This window comes from Chlamydotis macqueenii, chromosome 7 (genome assembly GCF_036417535.1).
Source record: "Chlamydotis macqueenii isolate bChlMac1 chromosome 7, bChlMac1.mat, whole genome shotgun sequence".
Taxonomy (NCBI): domain Eukaryota; kingdom Metazoa; phylum Chordata; class Aves; order Otidiformes; family Otididae; genus Chlamydotis; species Chlamydotis macqueenii.
In genome coordinates this window covers 34,804,725-34,826,152 of record NC_141562.1, presented here as the reverse complement: position 1 = coordinate 34,826,152, position 21,428 = coordinate 34,804,725, and the positions used below count along the sequence as shown (strand labels likewise).

General features: G+C 40.8%; 1 protein-coding gene across 6 annotated transcripts in view; it reads left to right on the top strand.

The window, feature by feature from the left end:
• Window positions 1-4,868, top strand: part of ATE1 (arginyltransferase 1) — a 78,713-nt gene extending 73,845 nt beyond the window's left edge. For 5 of the 6 annotated variants that reach the window (XM_086752157.1, XM_086752160.1, XM_086752154.1 and 2 more), the window contains one exon: window positions 1,782-4,868. In XM_086752157.1, the coding sequence (XP_086608283.1) occupies window positions 1,782-1,960 (179 nt within the window). In that variant the 3' untranslated portion in view covers window positions 1,961-4,868. The remainder of the gene's footprint in view (window positions 1-1,781) is intronic. The other variant, XM_086752158.1, reaches the window with a different exon arrangement.
• The last annotated feature ends 16,560 nt before the right edge of the window (window positions 4,869-21,428 follow it).

Here is a 21,428-nt window from a genome sequence, read left to right as displayed (position 1 = left end):
TAGAGACTTGTCTTACTGATTTCTTCAGATCCTCCCTGATAAGTTGTTTAGCTTGCCTGTGGCAAATCTAGTTAGCTTCAGGTACGTAAAACAAATGGACGTGCCTTAGTGGAGACCAGTTGGCTTCCCTGAGCTGGTTGTCATATCCTCTGCGCGTTGGATACATTGTCATTTGTGAAACTTGCTGAAAAGGTTCTATCTCTGTTTATTTTCTTATAAATCAAAACTATTTTTGCCCATGAAGCAGCTATTAAAATTACCTGTTTTTCCACAGCAGTTGGTTTGACTTTGAGTCGGCTAATGATCGGCAGTCGGCTAATGATCGGCAGAAGGCTTCATTGTGAATGCCGTGTACAGGGAACAGTGTAGAGCGGATACCACCATTCAGATCCTGTTGAAGGACCCTACAATGTTCTAACCTAAATGAAACAAATACATGAACATACAAAATATTTCAATTTGAGGCAGATTGATACAGTACTTAAAGCTAAGCAGTTATACTTACCTGTGCTGTCTCTTCAGACAGAATAATATCCTGATGCCAAAAAAAGATTCTTTGCATAGTTTATGTCCCTAAATGCCAATGTTCTAGCAAGCATCTCTTCTCTGTTACTATTTGATTTTATATAGTTCTGTTCTCAAACTCGTATTTCAGATTCTGTGTTTAAGCTGACTCTTACATTGGTGGATTTTTAAACCTGAACCTCAGAAAACTCCAAGATTTCTTTTACTGGTATTTTATAATAATTTTATTAATTTATCCTGCAGTAGCCTCAGATGTGTGGCATGTTCTCTTGCTTTCTTTAAAGTTTTCTAGCACTGTAGAGCAATTTTTCTGACACACAGCAGCCATATAACATTATTATTCAGCAATAGTAGCATCAATTGGATTCGTAAAAATAAGGAAGTTTTAACTTGTTCAACGGTGCTCTTATGTGTATGATTCTGGTTAAATTAAGTCACAAGGGGTCTGTAGGTGAGGTTAATAAGATCCAACTATGGTGTGTGTATCTCTGAAAGCTTGAGGAATTGTGTCGTGCCCACCCAGCTAGTGCTTACACTGCTAACTGTCGGCCTGCAGAGCTGGGGTTCAGACTTGAGGTAAGGGCTTGTGTTTAAATTCATTCTACTAGAGAAGCCCAGAAACCAGTATAAATGAGGAAAAATAGATGGGGGCTGGAGGGCCAGGGAGTTTCACCCGGGAAGGTGGTTTATTGCCTGGTGCTTACCTAAGGCAAACAGCATGGAGGCTTCTTGCTGGTTAATGCACTTTGCACAACTGGGGAAAGGGAGTGCTCCGTGCCGGAGGATTTTGCAAGCGGTGTGGTAATTAAGTGCAATATGGCAATGACAGCAAGTCTCTTCTGGTCGGTTGTGTTTGAAAGTTTTTCCCAGCTAGAGTTTCACTTCTGGCAGTGGGCTCCAGTGAGCATTAAACAAACATGAACTTTAAAGGAAAAGCAGTAGAGATATTTTCAGAAATACTGTATGTCACTAATATGCTATATATATATATGTTTCTAATATGCTACGTTAGAAATATGCGATGCGTGATTTATTTTTTCACACACCACAAATAACAGTTACTTTGCAAGCTAGGTTTTGTTTTCAGCCATAATTCAGTAAGATTGCTCTGTATATCAGCTCTGCTTTCATCTACTGCAGATTAATTTTATTACTTTATACAGTTTTCATTATGCATATTGAAGTGAGTTGCATAGATTAAGATAATATGGATAATACACATAACTCATTTTTTGTGCTCTCTGATTCTCTTGCAGTTGATGAAGGTCGTATTAAGGAACTGGGCAGGGTGCGAGTACTTCACAAGAGAACCGTGATGCCTTACAGCGTCTATAAAAAGAGGAGGAAGGGGCCCAGCGACGAAGCCAGTGTTCAGCAATATGCAAGTTTGGTTGGACAGACCTGTTCAGAAAGAATGTTGCTGTTTAGAAGTTGAGAAGTCATTAAATGGCATTTCAATGGCGCTACGTTTTATTGCACTGCCACTGGATGATATGTACTATAGTTGTGTGTTGGTATGCCTCCTCAAATAGCAATCCGAAATACAGGTATATATCTAGGCTTGTGTGAATACATGGTACTGTGTTTAAAGGCCAACTCCAATAAAACTTACAATACAGCAAGGCTTTAGCAATAGAAGTTTAGAAAAACGTGCTTGCAATATATTTTAATTAAGCGGTTCTAGCCTTTCTGTGCATTTTGAATAATTCTAAGTATCTAAGCAAAATGAAAAACAAGTGTCTTTTTTGTAGAGACAAAGGTTTACTAAATCTAGATGAACAATAATTAAATTACAGATGTTTTCAAATAGCACCTTGGATATCTGTCGTTGAAAGTTGCCATGAAATTTATGCTTGTATTTGTATGCTCCTAAACTCTTGCAAGAGAATTGAAACATGCTGTTACTTTCTAATAGGAAATCTGGCATGGATTAATTTTATTTCATTAGTATGTTTAAAAACAAGAAGAAATTATTTTCACTGCACATTCTTCATTTGTTGAGAGCAGCAGGTTTGTCTGAGGTTCCAGTGAACGCTGGAGTTCACAGTAGATTCTCAGTGGCAGGGGATGCAGTGCTTTGGAAAACTGTCCCCTTTAGAGGTGAAACAGAATAGTTGCACTATAACTACACCAAAGATATGCAGCCAAGCAGCACCATGGGTTTTTTTTGCTATAAGCCTTATCCTTTGTCTGAAATATCCACATATTTTAATGCACATCACTAATGAGAAATAGAGCTTGGGAAGTTTATCCTATAGCTCTTCAGTGCACATTTCACATCTATGCTAAAAACAGACATGAGGTACCACTGCTGGGTTTTGTTCCTTTTTTTTTTTTTCTGCAGAATTGTATCGGAAGGCGTAAATATCATATTCCTGTGTTTTTACTGACTATTTTGTTTAAAGTGCAGCAGCTCACAGGTGAACATCTTTAATAACATGTACTAAATACTTATGTTGGAAACATGGGACGTTGTGATGCTTTATCAAAGCACTTTATAATCCGATACATGAACGTTGTCATTAGTAGTCTGTGCCATAGAAGTTACAGGAGTTTGGGGAAATAACACTGTTGTGTAATTCAGTAATGTATTACAACATCATAAAAATATCAATTTGTAATTTCTTATTTTCTTGGATAACAGGAGTTAGTATTTCCTGTTAACCTTTGAAGAAAGAGTCTTATTCAAGATTATTTGTGCAGGTGGTTTTCTCCAGAAAGGAATCAAATTCAATTTTACCCTCTGAGGATTACTTCTTCTGTCATTCATGGGCCTGATTTAATTTTAAACAATTGACCAGTATTATTAATTGTTGATTTTTATGTGGAACAGACTTAAGAATTTGAGGATTCAAGTGCATTGCAGATTTAACTGTTTTTCCGTATCAGTCTGTTCATTGTAATATTATTGCTATTGAGTACAGTTTTGACAGTAATTTTTAAAAGTAATTTTATGTTTTATTAACTGAGATGTATTATGTTGATCTACTCCCAGTCTACAACAAAATTGATTATTTCTGTCAGCATTACATCTGGTATGTGTTCATCTGTTGTCTGGAACTAAGAAGTTGCTGTATACTGTAGTCTTCCGTGTCCACGTCTTATCCAAACCTATTGCCATGGGAGAACCACTAAATACTATTTATGAACATTATTATAAAGAGTTCCTTTCTGTGGAAAAAAAACTCTTGCAACTCAGTGAAATGTCAAATAGCGTAACATTTTCTGCCTGCACAATGCGTTGAAAAGCAGTGATGCCCATATGGCTTAAAACATGAGAAAACCTTTTTATGTGATATCAAGTCAGTTAATGGGCATGGAGGAATTCCAGTATGGCTTTCAGAATATTAAAGATTATCAAAACCATTGAAGGATGGCCTCACTGTGCTCCTGGAGAAGTAAAGGTTCTGTTAAATTGCAAGGGAACAGACTTAACGTCAGCACTGAGAGTTCTTGAAGAGCTCCATCGTTTTGTGCCCCTTTTTGTTACGGGTATGCCTTCTGATATGTGTTAGACTTTTACCTGAAGCTCTGTTTCTCTTGGGGAGCTTGTAAGGACTGCAGTTAAAGAAAACTGAGATAAGTATAAAACTTAAAATTGAGCATATCTTGAAGTTGTCATTAGTGTGACCACTGAACATGAATGACCATTTCCTGTGAATTCTGAAATGGTGCTTTCACTTTCTGACTCCACTGGAACTGCAGCACCCTGGCACGCTGGGCTTCTGGCTCTTACTGAACTCAAATGTATATATTTTTTAAAAAGTCAGCGTTGACATTAACTCAAAAATTCATCTGATATAGTACACTGAGATCTGACTGACTACTTTAGAAGAAAATTGGTGCACTGTTTTCAGGACTGATAACTCTATCCCTACTTTAGAAGCGGAATAGAGCCTGAGGATGACGTTCTGTAAGTTTTGCCATTGACTTCAGTGGAGCTGAAAATTCACCACTATTTTAATTTTATTTAATAAGATGTTGTCATTGAGAATTATTGAATTTAGAGATATTTAATTTAGTACAAAATACTTTATAAGGGTTATTTAGTGTAGTTGGTTTGTAAGAGTTAATCCTGAAAGTAAGGTTGCCTTGTTCTATCCTCTGTTGACAAATAAGCATAAAATGGTGGTAAGAAAATGCAGAGCTGTGACCAGTGCTAAAAAATACCATTCTCTGTTTTAATTGGAAATAAATGAGGAGCTTACTCATTTCCAGCATCAACGCATTTCAATAAATGCAAAAGAACCCGCATGTTGAGTTTGTAATTGCTTTTCAGCAGACCTGTTTGACTTGTAAGTATAGAAAATAAAGTTATTTCTAGTCTCTGTGAGTTATTCTAAGTAAGTAATAGCTCCGGGTGTGACTTCTGTCTTACTTTGTAGGAATTCACTATCTTGGAGATTGTCTAAGTGTTCAGTGAGCATCAAAATTAGAGAAGTCTCCTAATCAGCCTTTCCATCTCCGGTGTCTCCCCCAAGCTTTAGTGGTTCTTCTTACACGTTCTGTTCCAGTCCTGCTATAGGACTAGTCTGCATTTGCAAGGGTGCAGACAGTATTTAGGGCAGAAATCAGGGATTTCAGGGAAGTCATCAGCGTTTCCAGAAGCATTGTAGCCACATATGATACTCAGCATGTTTATAAAACTACACCTTCAGAGCCTTTTACTTATGATCTATCATACTGAGAGCATACAAAAAGCCAGATTACATTTCCACTTGCCAAATGATTTTTTATTTTTTCTGAAGTTAGTTGAAGTGATAGAGAGTTTCCAAGCCCTAACGCTGTGTCCTTAGGAGGCCAGGGTGGTGAGATGTGTTCCTTGGTCAGGTTTGAGCATCAGCTGAGGAAGGTGCTATGGAGAAGACACCGAGGAAGGGTGGCGATGACCCTGAGTGACAGACAAGAGGAACTGAAGGTGGCTGCTGGTCAGAGGAGCATTATCAGGTAAGTAGCCATGCGATTTGCCTTTAGTTATGAGACATATTAGTCTCACAGGGGAAATAAAAGTGGACTGTGGAAAGCAAATAGTATAAATTACACCATCTATACATGGTGTTAACCATTGCTGCTAACAAAATGAGTATACCAGCTAGGTTGCTTCTAATAAGCTCATTTTATATGAATCTTTTTGAAAAGCACGGTGACTAAGTCACCAAGTATATAGGCACTCAGAGAACATTTTGTGAATAGAACTGCTTAAGTACGAAGATAATGGAGGGTGCTAAAGTATGTTGTATGAGCCAAAATGCAATTACAGGAACAGATGTACAATAGTAACTCATACTAAACGTAGTATCCAGGTGCCAGTTGCAGTCCATGGACCTAAATAAAACAGTGTTCTATAAATTAATCTACTATATGCATTTTATAGCACATTTGCAGCTCATCTTGTGACAACTTTGTTTTCGAAGAGTATTAGAATAAGTGGGAACGTAAATATGTGTAATTAGCATATAAAACCAAGTATAGCATGTGTTAATGCTTTCTGTATTAATAAGAAACAATATTAATTCTGAAAACCATGTCTCTTTCTAATACTGGACAAATCAAGTAGCAGCTGAGAAGCTTTCTGTGGCTGTATCTCTTCATGGTTATGTTTCACTGTTTTTATGTTTATTCATTTCCTTATTATAACTATTCCCATCAGATTTTTGTGCTTCACGTCAGTTATTTCCACTTCAGTTTTGACACATAATACATGTGTCTGCCAAAAGTCCTGCTGAGAGATTGCTATCAGGACAAAAGCAAGTGTTAGAAAGTCTATTAAGTAGTGAGAAGAGAGCAGAGTCCACAGGGACAGTCAGTCTGCAACCTTTGTGCTGCAGAAAAAGCAGAATTTATTTACAATTTAGTCTGCTGCAGATTTTAAAATGAATGTGTCAGATTTCATTCATTTCCTTTTGTCTGTAATGTCTGATTGTCATTGCCCAGGAAGAATCAGTGGAGTATTGTAGAATATATATAAAAAAAAAGGGCAGTGTACTGCATTTATGGCAAAAAACTTGAGTTAAGGAATGAAATCACATGACTTCTGTTGAAATTCTCGCTCAATGTCTATGTAGGAGCAGAAGAGCGGAGGCTGGATGGGACTTTCAGAGACTTTGCTGCTTCTCCGGTCTTCTCCAGGCTGAAGCAGAGCAAGAACACATCCACCAGCCCTCGCGGAGGTGAACCTCACTGATTGCATTCATCTCAAGTGAAGGCAGTTCAGTAGAGTGATTTCTTATTATTTAAATTTTTAACATCTGGTATTTATTTTTCATACTTCTGGTCGCAAGTGCCCCTGGTTTGTTTTGTTCTACCTGAATACGAAGAGCCATCGCTGAGGTTCCTCCTTGCAACAGCGTTAGACGTTTTTGAAGACTGTTGCCAAGTCAACCTGCTGTTTTTTCGAAGCTAACCAATCCCAAATACCTTTCCAAATACTCATGTTTTTAAGGTATTTTATTGAGCTTTCCTAAACATTCCCCCATTGGTCTTTCACACTTTTTCTTTCATAGTGTGGTGCCCTAGTGCCAGCTGCTCTAATTATCAAAGTCATAATTGTTTCAGTGGTTTAGACCAGCAAGTAAGCGTTGCTTTTTCAAAATAATAAATGTCATTATCCTAACTGATTTTTCTGTTTATCTACCACACTTAGTAAAATATGGTGAAGAACCAAGTCTTACTATACCAGGAAATACAATTTTTCTCTCCTTAAATCCTCCCAGCCTGTAGCCAGCAGAGGGCATGTTCCAGCTTGCAAACTTCGTTGTAGCACTAATGTCTTGAGTGTCCAAATTTTCTGGGTCTCTGTTATTAACATCTCATTCTGAGTTGAATTTTTTACTCTGTTGTTATTGTGGTATAGGAGGGGAAAAAAAAAAAAGTCAAGTTGGGTTGACAAAGGTCTGTGCTTCGTTAGTTGAATGAAGCACAAATTTGTTAAAAATCAAGATTAAAAGGTATTTCAAGACAAATATTCTAGATTTTAAACCACTGAATTTATTAGGGAAGTTATGCTACTAATATATGACTGAAATTAAGATCTGTAGAACACTTAAGGAGGTGCCAGCTGGCAGAGTTACCTATCTCAGGATGCTTTTGCTACTATTCTATATTGAGTATTTCTTGTTATTTCTTTCCATCTTCCAGCTTCATTGATCAACTCCTATCAAGCTGTGTGCAGTAGGTGCGTTAATAATGTCTAATATACTGGTTATTGCATGCATTTTGACAGCTGCTCTGTATTTCTCAGTGGGGTTGCAGCAGCTAAATCGGTGCATCTCAGAAAAATGCCGTCTCCAAAAATGTGTGCTCACATCTTCTGGTGCAAGAGAGGTCTGTATTGCGCTCACTGGCAATTAACTTAGCAGTTGCACTTCCAGTTACTAACAGCTTGTCTGTTGCCTTGCTAAGGCTCTCTCTTTTCAAGAGCCAACTGATTTTTAAGTCAAACATGAAATTTTATTTAAAAAAAAACCAATGCTCATTTCACACTTGCACCAGAAAAAAAAAAAAAAAAAAAAATCTCTTCATTGTCAGTAGATGTTATCAGCAAGGTTTCTATCTAGTGCATTGATTATGAAAGCTAAAAAAAAAAAATAAATCATAAGTACATTATTTTTCTGTTTTCTTCTTATCCCTCTTGTTTTTAACCTAAGCTATTTTGATATCAGGATTTCTTTCTCACCTATGCAGGGAATAAAATGTCAAAATAAGGTTTCTAATACGGAACTTGGAGGTCAGGAGACTGCAGTGCTTTTTTTATTGTCAAGGGGCATTACAACCCATTTATTTTGTGAATATATTTATCCCTGCTGCTCAAGATTGAAGTGCTCAAAGACAGATCAGTTGAAAAAACAAGGTTCCTAATTTTAAATTATTTCTTATTTTTCATACAACTACATTATTGCAGTGCCTAGAAACCTGGACATGCAGCAGCTGGTGCATGTGTCCTCAAGTGGAAATTGTCCTCATCCCTGAAATTTTTGCAGTCCGTAAAATCCCAGATGTCTTGTAAAAACTCCTTTTTTACCTGGCTTCATTGGAGGGAGTAAATAACGGCTTTCCGGGAAAAAGGTAGAAGGCTCAGAGGAATGTCCTGCTCTAGTGATTTTTGCCTCTTCTCAATGGATTGTGCTTGAGCCTTGAGGCTCACCCCGGCCATCGAGGGAGAGGGGGCTTCTCCTTTGCAGGCCTTTCAGATCAGCACATTTGAATTCCTGCTTATTGTATACTATTCTATCATATCATTGAACGTTGTGTTTTTATACTCTTCTTGCTGTGTTAGCATCCTTGAGAGCTTGTCTGCTTTATGATAACTCTTACAGCTTGTTCCACGTGTCTCCTACAAATACTTTAGTGGAGAGGCATTGTCATTCTTAGGTGAAATGAGGATTTTCCATGGCACTATGAGACAGCAGTGTTTCTGTTGCTTCCTTCTTTCATTTGGAGGCTGTCAGCACATCTCAGATGGGAATATATTAGCACATTCTTACCAAGTTGTAATTAAGGGTTACGTGAGACACTGCCTTCTCAGCAAAAATAAACATGGCAGCAGTCTGACAAAAGTCTTCAACGGTTTTAAGGATTCAGTTGGAATGAGGAGGACACTTGTGTAGATTAAAGGTAGGGATGCCAGGTGGGACCTGGCAGCAAAGCCACTGGAGTAATGCTGTACCTTGATAAACGTGTCGTCTTCAGTTTTACACCGAACAGTTTCAGCTTCTGACATCATGCAAAACCTTCCGTTTCATTACTGACACCTTTCACTTCAAATCAGTATCTGCTTCAGGTGGTGATCCACTACAGCCTCCTGTGTTCATGGGCTTGTTTAACAGGATAGGGATAGTCTAGGGATCCCAGTGTGAGGTAATGAAATTGGAGCTTATGCATCTTCTTTTGGTCTGCTTTTAGTATATTAAGTCTATATTTTTCTTTTATTGCCTTGTATAGTAAAATAGAAATAATTATTTATGTAATGGGAAAAAGCAGAACACAGAACTAGAAAAATGAGACTTGGTAAAAATAAAAATAGATGTTCCTGAAAAGGCAGAACTCTCCTAACAGAAACCCACTCAATCCAAAGGAGTAAAGTTGTCAAAATTCCTATTTACAAAGAGGAATACACTTTCCATGCCTGAAGATTTCGAGGCTTTTTAACAGCTGATTTTCCATTCACATTTCCTTTGGTGGTTTTTTTGTTGTTGTTGTGTCCTCAGTTTCTCTTTTGCACATCTGAGCATCTTTCAGTTCTTTAGAAATTGAGACATTTGTCTGCAGGTAGTAACTCAAAAGCAGACTTAGTCAAGCGATGTGTGTTCTTCGTTATTACCTTGCAGAGTGACCTCCTAGGAAAGAACGAACGCAGTGACATTTACAGTTGATAATCTATTGATTCATGGTAGAAAACAAAGGCAATCAACGGGAGGGCTGTAATTGTTTCATTAAGTCCTATGAACAGCACATTGTACATTGATCCAAAATGCCTTGGAGCTACAGCTTCACAATGTCATGCCTCTCCCCATGGGCACCTTGTTTTTCAATTTGCTGGTACTTGAAAGTGCTTTGACAGTCTCACAAGATCCCATCGAGTCGTTCATACTGAGCGTGGCTGTGTGGCGGGTAAGCTGCTCTAAAATCTAGACAACCGCGTGCAGGATGGTTTGCTACCCTTACGTTGTTGTTGGAGCCTTTTCTCAAAAGTAAGGTCAGGGAAACCAAAAGCACTGGTATCTGGCCTTCAGCGAGCCTGAGCTCTCTTCTGAACAGGCTCTACGGAGCATTATTTTTTCTTTGCATCAAGCAGAGATGATATGGTGGTTTTAAAAGCCAGCAGTCTGTCCTCATTAGTAGTCTTGCAATTGTTAGTGATGTGTAGTAATAGTTGGATATTTCATTAGAAGTTTGTTTCTGACATAAGAAGACAGAGATTTCCCAGCTCCTGTTCCAGCCAGCATCAGGGATCCTTTTCAAACCTCTCTTTATCATTGTTCATTAGTGTATTTTACAGTAAATAAAATCAGGATTGCAATCTCCTGAACCTTCTGGTGGTGCTACACATGCAACAAATACTTGTCAATGCATACTGGAGATAAAAACCATCTGGATCAAGAAATAACCATCTTCTCTTAACAGGTTGAAGTTAGGGTGTAACATGGATTTACAAGCTCAGTGGTTTTTCTTAATTGTGTCAGCTCTGACTTCAGGAGCTCAGTAGAATAACCGCACATCTTGTGATTTCATCCCTTTTCCTGAAAGTTCTCACCCATAGCCTTGCCCCTTTTCCCCGCTGCACACCTGCAGTAGTAGCTCTGGCGTGTCTGGCCCAGAAAGATCTCATGCTTGTCTGTCTTCTCACAATTGTACCTGTGGAGATGTGTGTGGAAAGATGGTATCGGGCCGTTAGATGCAGTATCTGAGATTTCTCAGTGTTCTTGCTGAGTTAATCCTCCTGTTTCTCAGAGATTGTACTAATGAGAAAGGCCATAAATTACCTGCAGTATTTATTTTGTTGTTAATGTGAAACAAAAAAAATGGAAGGCTTTTTATGTGCCGACTACTTGCTTAGTTGCCCACAGTTGTAAGTAAAGATCTCCTGTTTTGGGTGACGAGGCTTTTCACAATAAGTGTGGTCATATTTGAAATAGAAAAGCCTTCCTGAAACCCTTCAGCAAAACAGCCAGAGCAGTTACGGCTCTTCTCATGATGATGGTACAAACCTTCGCCCAACTTCTAATGATTCTGATGTTTATAACTGGGAATATTTTGAACACATGTTCCAACTTTGCGTTCGCAACATTTGTTAAACCAACAAGTCTGTGGCAGGCGTGATAGCTACCATCAGGAAACTTGTTTGACAGTTTAAACAGACAGCATCTGTGTTTCCTACATTTCATAGTACACAAAACGAGCGGGGATTGCCCGTAGCTCAATTAATTCAAGATGTTGTCGCATTAATGGAACTCTGTTTTGGAGATGTTAAAAATATCTAATTGAAAAAAGGGATTTTGCTTTTGTATTTGGCTGAGTTTCATCAATATCACCTCCTCAGTGAAATATTATCGAGAGCAGTTGGCTTGAATTTGGGGAATTAAGATAAATTGGTGTGCCCTCCTGTGCTTCCAGCTACGTCTTTGTTTAAAGTGAATTTAGAATTTTCAAATTTCAAAGCAACGTAAGAGACTTGAATTGGGTACCACTTAAGCATCTTATAAAATAACACCAAAATTGTTACCGTTGTCAACAAAAAGCCAATCAAAAAGGGAAAGAAACCCCAAATGTAGCAAAGACAAAATGCTGGGGCATTATTGCTGTGAAATTGGGGTAGTGGCAGGAAATCAGAAGCGAGTTCTCTAGCTGCGTGATGGGAGGCATCCCATGTTTGCTTCCTTTCTGTTGTGTAACGATGGTCATTGCCTTAACAATAACTCAAAATTGTCATTCTCTGTGTCAGTGAAGCAAAAACCAGAACTACACCAAATACAAAGCACTGCACATCGAAACGCTATACAGCGGTAACACCAGCCACTGTGGATCAGCGTAGCTCCGTTGATACAGGACACTTCTTGTAGGGAACAGTTGCATTGCACGACTTGGGCTCAGCAGACCCCATAAACAGATGCTTGAGGTGAAGCCCGTGGGGAATGTTTTGATGAGGTGGACTCTCATGAGAGCCAGGGCACCACAGTGCGGCCCAGCATTGTGATTTGCTTTAGAGGACTTAAAATGTTACAACATTTTCGTTATAATTAATAGGACCACATTTTGGCACCTGCTTCAGGATTTTTCATATTTATGTTGCTATAAAGAATGAAGATAAAATAAAAATTTACTCTTCTATGACAAAATCCCTTCAACTTGTCTAAAAATTGGGTGGAGGGAAGAAGAGGGAACACTTTCCCAGAAGCTGTAATCATGGATCAAATTGCGATAGCTGCATTGAATGGTATCTGAGCCCATGATTTCATCTGTTGGCTTCAGCGAGGCTCTTTGCGGGGTAAGATATTATTCAATATTATGTGTGAGCCTCTGACTCTTGCCTCCGGTAACGTGAGGTACTTTTCTCTACAGAAGCAGGGTTTTACATGGACTGTTGATCGGCGCCATGGCGCGTGCTGGTACAGTGGCTGGCCTCTGGTGAAACAGTCCACAAACATGCCAGTTTTATGTCATTGTCTTTATTGGACGTCTGCTCAGAAACTCTTCACCACACAACTTTCTGGCTTTTTTTTTAATAGAAGACATGCAGGGAAAATCATGCATGCTTATTTGAAAATTTATGGGCTGACCTGAGTGTTATCTCTGGGGAGGATTCCTTGGGTCAGTCAAAGTGAATTAAAACCAAATGTGTCTGTTTTTCATGTTTACTCTTTCCATAAACATAGCACATACGCAGTGTGCAGCTGCTATCCTGAAAGGGCTTTCCCCCCCAGTATTTGGGAGATCTGTACTTTAAGAGCACATTCTATTGATAGCTCTGTAGGAAGAACAAGTGATGCTGGACTACTTAACAATTCATTTATCAAACTGCCTGGAAGAATTTCAAGTAAGATAAGACAACAATGAAATTGGAGGTAAGACAGTCAGTATGCAGTGCATTTGATTAAATAAAAAGTAAAAAAAAGGTCAATGCCTTTCCCCTTGACTTCTATCAACTCTGGGAGAAATGAGAGAAAAAGGCACAGAACATTTCCTTGGGGGAAGATTACCGTTTATTTTTATTGATTAGGGCTCTCAGGCTGTGGCCTCAAACACTCCTGATAGTTTCTTCCCCTTCCTTTAGTCACTCTTCACTGCTGATTTTTGCTTTGACGAAGTGGTTTGTGATCCCCTTTGGCAATGAAGACTCCTCAGAGCCAGAGCTGCTGCAATGCTCCGTTCCGTTGCCATGTGGCTGGCTGGGCATGTTGCTAACATGTGGACAAGAAGAATTTGCCAGGCTGATTAATCTTTTGAAGGCACCATTCTTCCTCCTGTAAAACAAGGGATATTTGATCAACCCCACCAGGAGCTCTGACATCCTCAGACAAAGGACTGTAAGTGCAAAGATCTGCTACGAGCGCTGCGAGTGGGTGAAAGTCCACCAAGCAGTTACTGTATGAAGAAGACATCAGATAAGGTGAAGCTCAGGAAGACACTACAAGAGAATTTTTATGAGTTGAAAAAATAGCCGAATGGAAATGTTTGGTTAACATCGAGCTGGATCAATTGACCTCCAAAGGTCCTCTGTGCTCACCTTAAATTCTTCTCCAAGTCTATGATTGAGTGAAAACCAAAATTAGGTCATCGTGAGGACTGTGGGAGAAGATGAAGAACAGTGTTGTGTGAATAACTCAATTCAGAGAAAATGGGGAGGAAATCAGCAGCTTGGATCAGACCCTGCAGAGGACCGCTGAAGTGCTTGAGAGGTTCATGCAAGACTTCAAGATTTCTGTTTTTCTGGAAAGTTAATGGCATTTTTGAACTGAAAGTGGAGAAAGACTGTATTTTGCCACACTGCTGCAAGGTTCTCCAGTGAAGACAAAAGCACGGTATAGTAACCTGCCCCAGCAACATAACCAGCCTAAATGCTCAGTCTCTTGTGGTTTACTCCCTGTTTGCTCCCTTCAGAGTGTAAATGACAATGCCCTTTCTTCTAGGTATTTTTTGTATCATTAACTAAGTTTCTGGGTAGTGGCATCTTTAGAAGATGACAGTGATCAATGGAAAAGAGGGTTGAAGTTTTAAAGGAAAGACATCATGTAGTCCATCTGCTGAGAAACCAGCCAGAGCAGCTGTCAGACCTAGGTAGTGTGCATGGCTTTTTGGTTGGCAAAAACCATAATTCCTGTTGCTAAGCTGTAGTCAGTCGCCATGCCAGGTATCTTGTAGCTCTGGGTGTGCCGCTCACTGAACCAGCTGGTGAAGCAGAACTTAGTCTTTGCCTGAGCTAGTGGAAAGCCTCAGGCTGGCTTTGACCTAGGGTTTTTCTTTCCTTGTTTGTTTTTTTTTCCCCAACAATTTCAGCAAGTAATAGTTAACCATGTCCTCCACCCCACCATTTTAGGATCTAGATGTGCTCTCTTTTTCCTGCTCCCTTCTTGTCCCCATCCCTGGCAGTAGGCTGGGGGAGAACACGTGATGGGACACATCATCCTAGGGGAAGTGCACACAATGAAACCCTTTCCTGGTTGAATAGACTTGCAGAATGTCAACCAATTTCCCCAGCCAGCCAAGACCTTTCGGAGTCATTCTGTATCCTTTTATTGCTGTTGCCATAGCGAAAGACACTAATTCACCTTTGTGCGAAACTTAATAAAAATCAGCCCGTCATTCACTTGTCCGTAGACTATTAGAAATGCTTGTGCTGAATTTTAGAGACGGGCTTTTCACCATCTATTAAGCCACTTGCTAAAGAGTTGGTTATCTCATTCTCTTGTGCAGGATCTTGACAGAGCACCGAGGAGTTGCTGTGCTTGCTTTGACTACAGTTGTCTGGAAATAGGCAAAAAAAGGCACCAGTTACTGGGATTTAATTTAAATGCCCAAATTACCTTTGGACTGAGCATTCTTTGGTCTTTGGAGGAGAACGGAGCTTTCTGGGAAACCCCTGCAAAGTACGAAGAACACTAAATTGACCTGACACCAAGCAGAAATAGTCTTTTACGAGCTAAGTTAAAGGGGCTCTTTTACAGATAGCGAGGCTTGCGTTTGGGCTGCTAGGCAAGTTGACGGGACGGCGTGTTGTGCAGAGCCAGATTCCGGGCGGCAGCGTGCCGCGGGTCACTCTGCCTGGGTTACGCGTTATCGAAAAACAAAATACACTGATTTATCCTTTCAAGGGAAAGAGCTGCTTTTGGTTGGAAGGTGTATGGACACTACAGCTCCTGTCAGAAGCAGCTGATCCTAGAGGCTTGTTTCTTGACGTTCTCTAAAACTAGCCTAGAAAGGCAGGAGGAAGGAAACAGGCAGAAACAAACCAGTGTGAGCACTGGGATGGGAATTCAATAGGTTTCTTGGTGTTTTATTTTACAGTGAAAATTTTTGCAGTAGTGTAATTGTGCCTGAACAGTCATGCAATAAATGAATGTTTCTCCCCTTCAAGCTAACGCAGCAGCTCCGTCATCTATAACCAGACCCGCATCACAGCAAAGAGGTTCGTCCTACCCCCCAAAACCCAGATCCAAACTGTGGCGGGGGATCCCCCCGGCACGGGGCGGCGGAGCTGCGGCCAGTCCCCGGACCGCGGCGGGGATCCCCGCATTGTGCTCCGAGCGTCAATGCTCTCAATGGGATTAGCGCGGAGAAGGGGCGAAAGGCTGTGGGAAAACCTGCGTGTGTCATATTTCTCTCGTCTGCCGTCGCAGCTGAACGTCGCCGCTCGGCCGACAATAGGGTTAAAAAAGTTAAGAGCAACTGTTGTGGTAGCTTGATTTTGAATTATGTATTCATGAATCTGCATAATAGCCTTTCAGCTGCGGTATTGTTGTTTAAAGCACAATCTGGGAATTGTGAGATGGGATGGGGGGAGGGGAAAGAGGGATGGAGAAGCACAGAGGGTGAAAAAAAGTGAAAAACTAAGACTTAATCAAAGGAAAATGACAAATTATATGAAATTAGATTTTTTTTTTCCCCAGCTTATGCTGTGCCTACAAAACAAGTTTTCACTTGGAAATGCTGACTCCTCTCCCAGCCTAACAGTACGTGCATTTTCTCTCTTGGCTGAGTGCTTAGAGCCCTAAGAGGGAATGGAGCAATGCTGTAAATGCAGGTGTCTGCTCAGCTGATCCTCGCTCACCCGGCTGCTGCTGGCTTTTCCAGTCACTTATGCAGGTAAGATCAGCAATGAGCTACCCTGGTTTGCTTAATCCTAGGCTGTGGCTTCCAGGAGAGGAAGAGAGATCTTTGGGAAGGGGTGAAGATAGGAAGCAGCCAACAGGGCCAGAATTGTTGTCCAGTTGCCAATATGCAGCTACAGATGTGGTCTTATTGACATAATTGCCTTTTATCCTGTGTTTGTGTGAACATAATGATTTTCTATTATTTACCCTATTTTTTTCCCCCTAGATTATATAGGAAATGTAACAGAGGAAAAATATTTTCCCCTCCAAAAAAAAAAAAAAAAAATCCATTCCAAAATGCAGGAGCCCCTAATCATGCTGTGGTAGACCCTCCTCAAAGCCTTCAAGACCCTTGTTCAGTGCCAAATGTGCTCCTCGACTCAGGGAACACACTCCTTTTATTCCAGGGCTCTGGAAAGTTGAAGAATTTTCTTTCTGCTCCAAGTCAATATACAATTTGCATGAACGTGCCCAAATAAACTAGCTGATTTGGCACAGCTAGCATAAAATTCATTAGTAAAACATATATTATAAAGTCCTCAATCAGCTAGATGTGGCCTGCGTTGCTTAAAAAACATGCACATTGTCAGTTGTGACAGCCTCTGGAATTTGGCCCAAAGCTGCAAAACCTTAAAGCAGGGGGATTTTCCATAGCATCTATTTTTAGTGGTTATATAGACTCTGCTTAGAGTAATACCTGGATTCCTCTTGGTGTTCGATGTATTTATTCTCCCTGTGAGGTCGGATGGAATGAACACAAGCCAGTTGAGCCATGTCGTAGCTCTTTTCTGCTGAATGGCTGGAAACTGGTGAGGCTTATGCCACTTCTCGATAGGTGAAGCACAACCATGATACACAACAAGTTTGAGGCCTTTTTAACGCATTAGGTGCAATTGAACTTATTCCCAGAAATGTCCGCCTGCTTTAGGGGGAGCTTAGACAATAAGCTGTGTTTTTCTCACCCCTCATATTTTTCTTGACATTTTCTATGTAAAATATCACACTTCTGTAGATGTAAAGATGATCCATTTTGCATAACGTCACTATTTTCATTTCCAGGAACTCATGAGGAGGAGATACACTTGCTTTAACTGAGCTGTAAAGTGATGGAAGTGGATCAAAAGTGACTTTTTTTTGTGTGTTCTTTATCCTCTGCCTGGAGCACTGGCTGCTGAGCCAGTCCCGCTCGGGCTCTCTGGTTTTGCCCAGTGGGTTTTGCTCCCATTGCGTAGCTACACTCGCTGTATGAGGCTGTTCCTCTGAGCCCACCTGTGGCTTCTCCTCCGTGGAGCCGTGGCTGGTCCTGTGTCCTCTACCTCCTTCCTTTGGTGCCATCTGGGCTGAGTTTTTCTCAGCCTTGACTGGGTTTTTTTGAGTTAGTCCCTGTCTCCTGTGACTCATGTTTCGCTGCTGTTTGGCCTGTTACCCTATGCCGTCGCCTTGAGTTGCCAGTGGATGAATAGGCCCCATCCAAATGAGCAGGTTTTTCCTTGGCCTGGATTTTTTAGCGCTGCACAGACTCATCCTCCCGTCAGTCATGGTAGCCTTTGCACATTTACTTTCTGCTCCCCGTGTGCTTTACCAGCAGATAAATCCTCTGGTGTCTCTACATCATGATGTCAGCTCTTTCAGCTACTGAGATTACTGTGAAATTCCTGCAAATAAAATCTGGGCTTGTGTGTACAGCTGCTCTCTCACCTTGCCTGTTATGGCACTTGATGAATTTTGGCCAGTTGCAGAAAATGAATGGTTTTACTGTTTGATTTGCTCAGTGTGAAGCTCTGTTGGGTTGCCTGGAGCCTCCCTCTGCGATGTGCAGATACTGGAAGCACAACCATATATTCCTCCTCCACTGCCGCAGCCACGGAGATCTGTCTCCTGTTTGCTTTGGCTGCATCCCACATGTTTTCTTCGTGATGCTCTGAACCACTTTTTTACACTGAGGGTTGTAGAGCATTGGGACAGGTTGCCCAGAGAGGTGGTGGATGCCCCATCCCTGGAAACATTCCAGGCCAGGTTGGACGGGGCTTTGAGCAACCTGATCTGGTTGGAGATGTCCCTGCTCCATGCAGGGGGGTTGGACTACATGACCTTTGAAGGTCCTTTCCAACCCAAACCATCCTATCATTCTAACTGCTTGCGACCAGCCTGCCTTTCCTCGCTGGTGCTTCCCCCTTCTTTCCTCCCCGCCCCAGCACAAGTCTGTGGTTGCGTTTGCTCTGCTGTGTAACTGCTGCTCAGCGTTGTTCACCTGGGACTGGATCGCTCCTTGTTCCAAGTACGCCAGTGAAGTAGCCATCAGTCATCTTCAGGGCAGGCATGTAAAGGGTCTTTGTGTCTGTTCAAGTTCTGCTGTTGATGTTCTTCTCAGTAGGGTTATCTAGCTCTTCAGCGCTGCCTTTACTGTGAAATGCCTCGCTGCCAGTCCTTCACCAGACATTTGTAAGCTGGATATCCTTTTCTCCAACTGTAAAAATGCTTTGTCCATTGGAAGATGATATTTGCTCTCCATCTCCCTCCCACAAAGTCTCTATCTCAAGTCACTGTACTTGGTTCTGCACTAGCGGCTGTTGTCATCTGCTTCTCCTTCTGGGTTGTCCAGCTGCCACTGCAGCATGGAGATGTTTTTCTAAGCCTAGAACAGTTTCTCTTAACATTGTCTTCTGTTGGAGAAAGCTTATTCCTGTGTCCTACAAAAGATCCCACCCCTCCTTGGCAAGCCATTTTGTATTCCAAATTAAGCACAGAACCCCAGCGTGTTTTGCTCTGTGGTACAAGTGTGCTTCGCTTCTTTTTCTTCATGATTTTTTTGCTGGGCTACGTGTGAAAAGAGTGATATCTCTCTACAGCCTCTTTCTATTTGAGATCACGGGACTCCCTGAACACTTTTATTAGGTGTTCTAGAATTCGTTATTCCTGGCAATGGCACATGATCTACTTCTTGCCTCTTGTCCCTCGTGAGACAGAAATAAACTTTACTTTCCTTTTCTCCTCTTTATTTCCCTCCTGGTAAGCTCTGAAGTCAAACTCAGTCCTTGCTTCCACTGCCTGCCCAAGTGTTTTCACTCTGGAAACTCAAGTTGTTTGGCAGCCTGGGTCCATGTGGCTGAGTCCAAACTTGTTTTCTTGTCAACCTTATGTGAGATTCACCAGGTAAAGCCTTTGCTATCCTTCTGTGTCTATTTGTTCCCCCCTCAGATGTGTGACAGACATGTATGAGAAAAGTCCATGTTCACAAACTGTACACGTGGGCTCACGTGCAAACTAGGGCTCCAACTCACCATCAAATTTCCCTGTGTCAGCAGAGATTTGGGAACAGGCCTTGTGTGTGCTCCTGACCTGCTGCAGAAGTGATGCAGTTCATCTTAATGATGAGAGTGTTTTGCTAATTATTATTTTGCCTTTGCTTTGGGCTAAAAACATGCATGGAGTGAGCTGTAATGCCTCAGAGGATGGGTGGTAGTAGCTGACCATTCACTGAAGTCCTAAGAGATGTCCTGCTTCAGACAGTGCTGACCACGAGCAGTGGTGGAGGAGGTTGGTTGCTGCAGCTGAAGGCACCTCAGGAGGCGATTCACCTCCCTGAAGGGCAGGGACTGTCCTTTGTGCAGCATCTTGTGGGTTGCAGGCCCAGTTGTAGCCCTTGGGTGGTGCTTTGTGTCAATCACTATAACACTTTTATTCAAGTAAACCAGCAAATTATGGCCTTGATGAGTCCTTGCTATTGATCTCCACTCAAGACCAGTGCTTATGATGGATTACGAGGCACCATGATTTTCAAAGACCAGTTTGAATTGTCATCTCTCTCTTTTGCCTTTCTATGAGCAGACCACCTAAACCCCTGGAGATCCCAGTCGATGTGAAGAAAGAGTTCTAGGTTTTACGGAAAACGCTTGGCGCACAGGATATTTGCTGCTGTGAGATGATTAACATTCTTCAGGTAATTTGAAATTAAATGAAGGAAACCATAGCATCAAACTGTAGCATTTCCAAATAACTTCTGTAATGGAATGTCATGTCTAGATGTCTGTGATGTGTTTGATTTCTTTTTAGACTGGATTTCTAATTTTAGTTAACCAGTGCATGAAACCTTACAACCAGAGGCCTGAGATGTGATTTTTCTGGAGAAGTATGAATACCTCCTTGGCAATACTTAAGAGGAAAAATTTAGGTAGGTTGTAGGGCACAGGCCAACAAGCTTGTCACTTTGGATGTCGAAAATTAGGTCATAATTAATTTATTTTCTGCTGTTTTTAAACAGATTAATGGATAAAATATTATTCAGAATAGCAAGTTGGTTGTGTAATCTCTGTTTTCTGTTTATTGAATGTAGACCCACTTTTGACTGATTTAAGGGCAGGAAGGAAATATGAAAGGTGGAGATAGGCTACCAAATGCTTGGCTTGCAGTGCTTTTTCTAGGCACTGCTCTCACAGACGATATGTTTTGCTTGAATACCACAGTGCATACATGAAATATTTAAATGTTGCATTTCCGGTGTGCAATAGCATATGAACAAAGTAGTCAAATCACATTGATTTTAATTTATGTTGTATTTCTCCTGAAAGGCAGTTGTATCAAAGAGTTTACATTTCAACTGCTTTGGAAAATAGTACTTGATTGCTTTGAGCTGAAAAAACCTAGGCTGCCATAGAAAAGCAACACTTCAAAGAAAATAGTCCTTTTCCCAAGAAGTTCTTAAAGAATTGTGATTTATTGTAGCAAAATACAACACAGGATTTTGTTCTAAATCATGTATAAGAAAATAGTAATAAAATTCTCTTTCCGAAGCAATCTTTTTTCATGCCGTTATAGATTTGCATTTATTCCTGGCCCTGGGACTGGTGTACAAGCAGTGGTGAGCAGGAGAGGCTTCTTAAAACTGTTTTTAAATGGCATGTTGAGAGTTAAAGTATAAACCCACTTGGATCTCAATCAGACTCTGGGGATCTTCAATAATGAAGAAAATGAGTTAGAAAGGAGAAGTAAATATTTGCCCCTGTAAGAGTGCTAACGCACGTTTAAAAGCCCAAATCCTGAAATCCTTACAGAACTGAACAAATACTTTTTTTTTTTTTTTTTTTTTTTTCCTTTGAG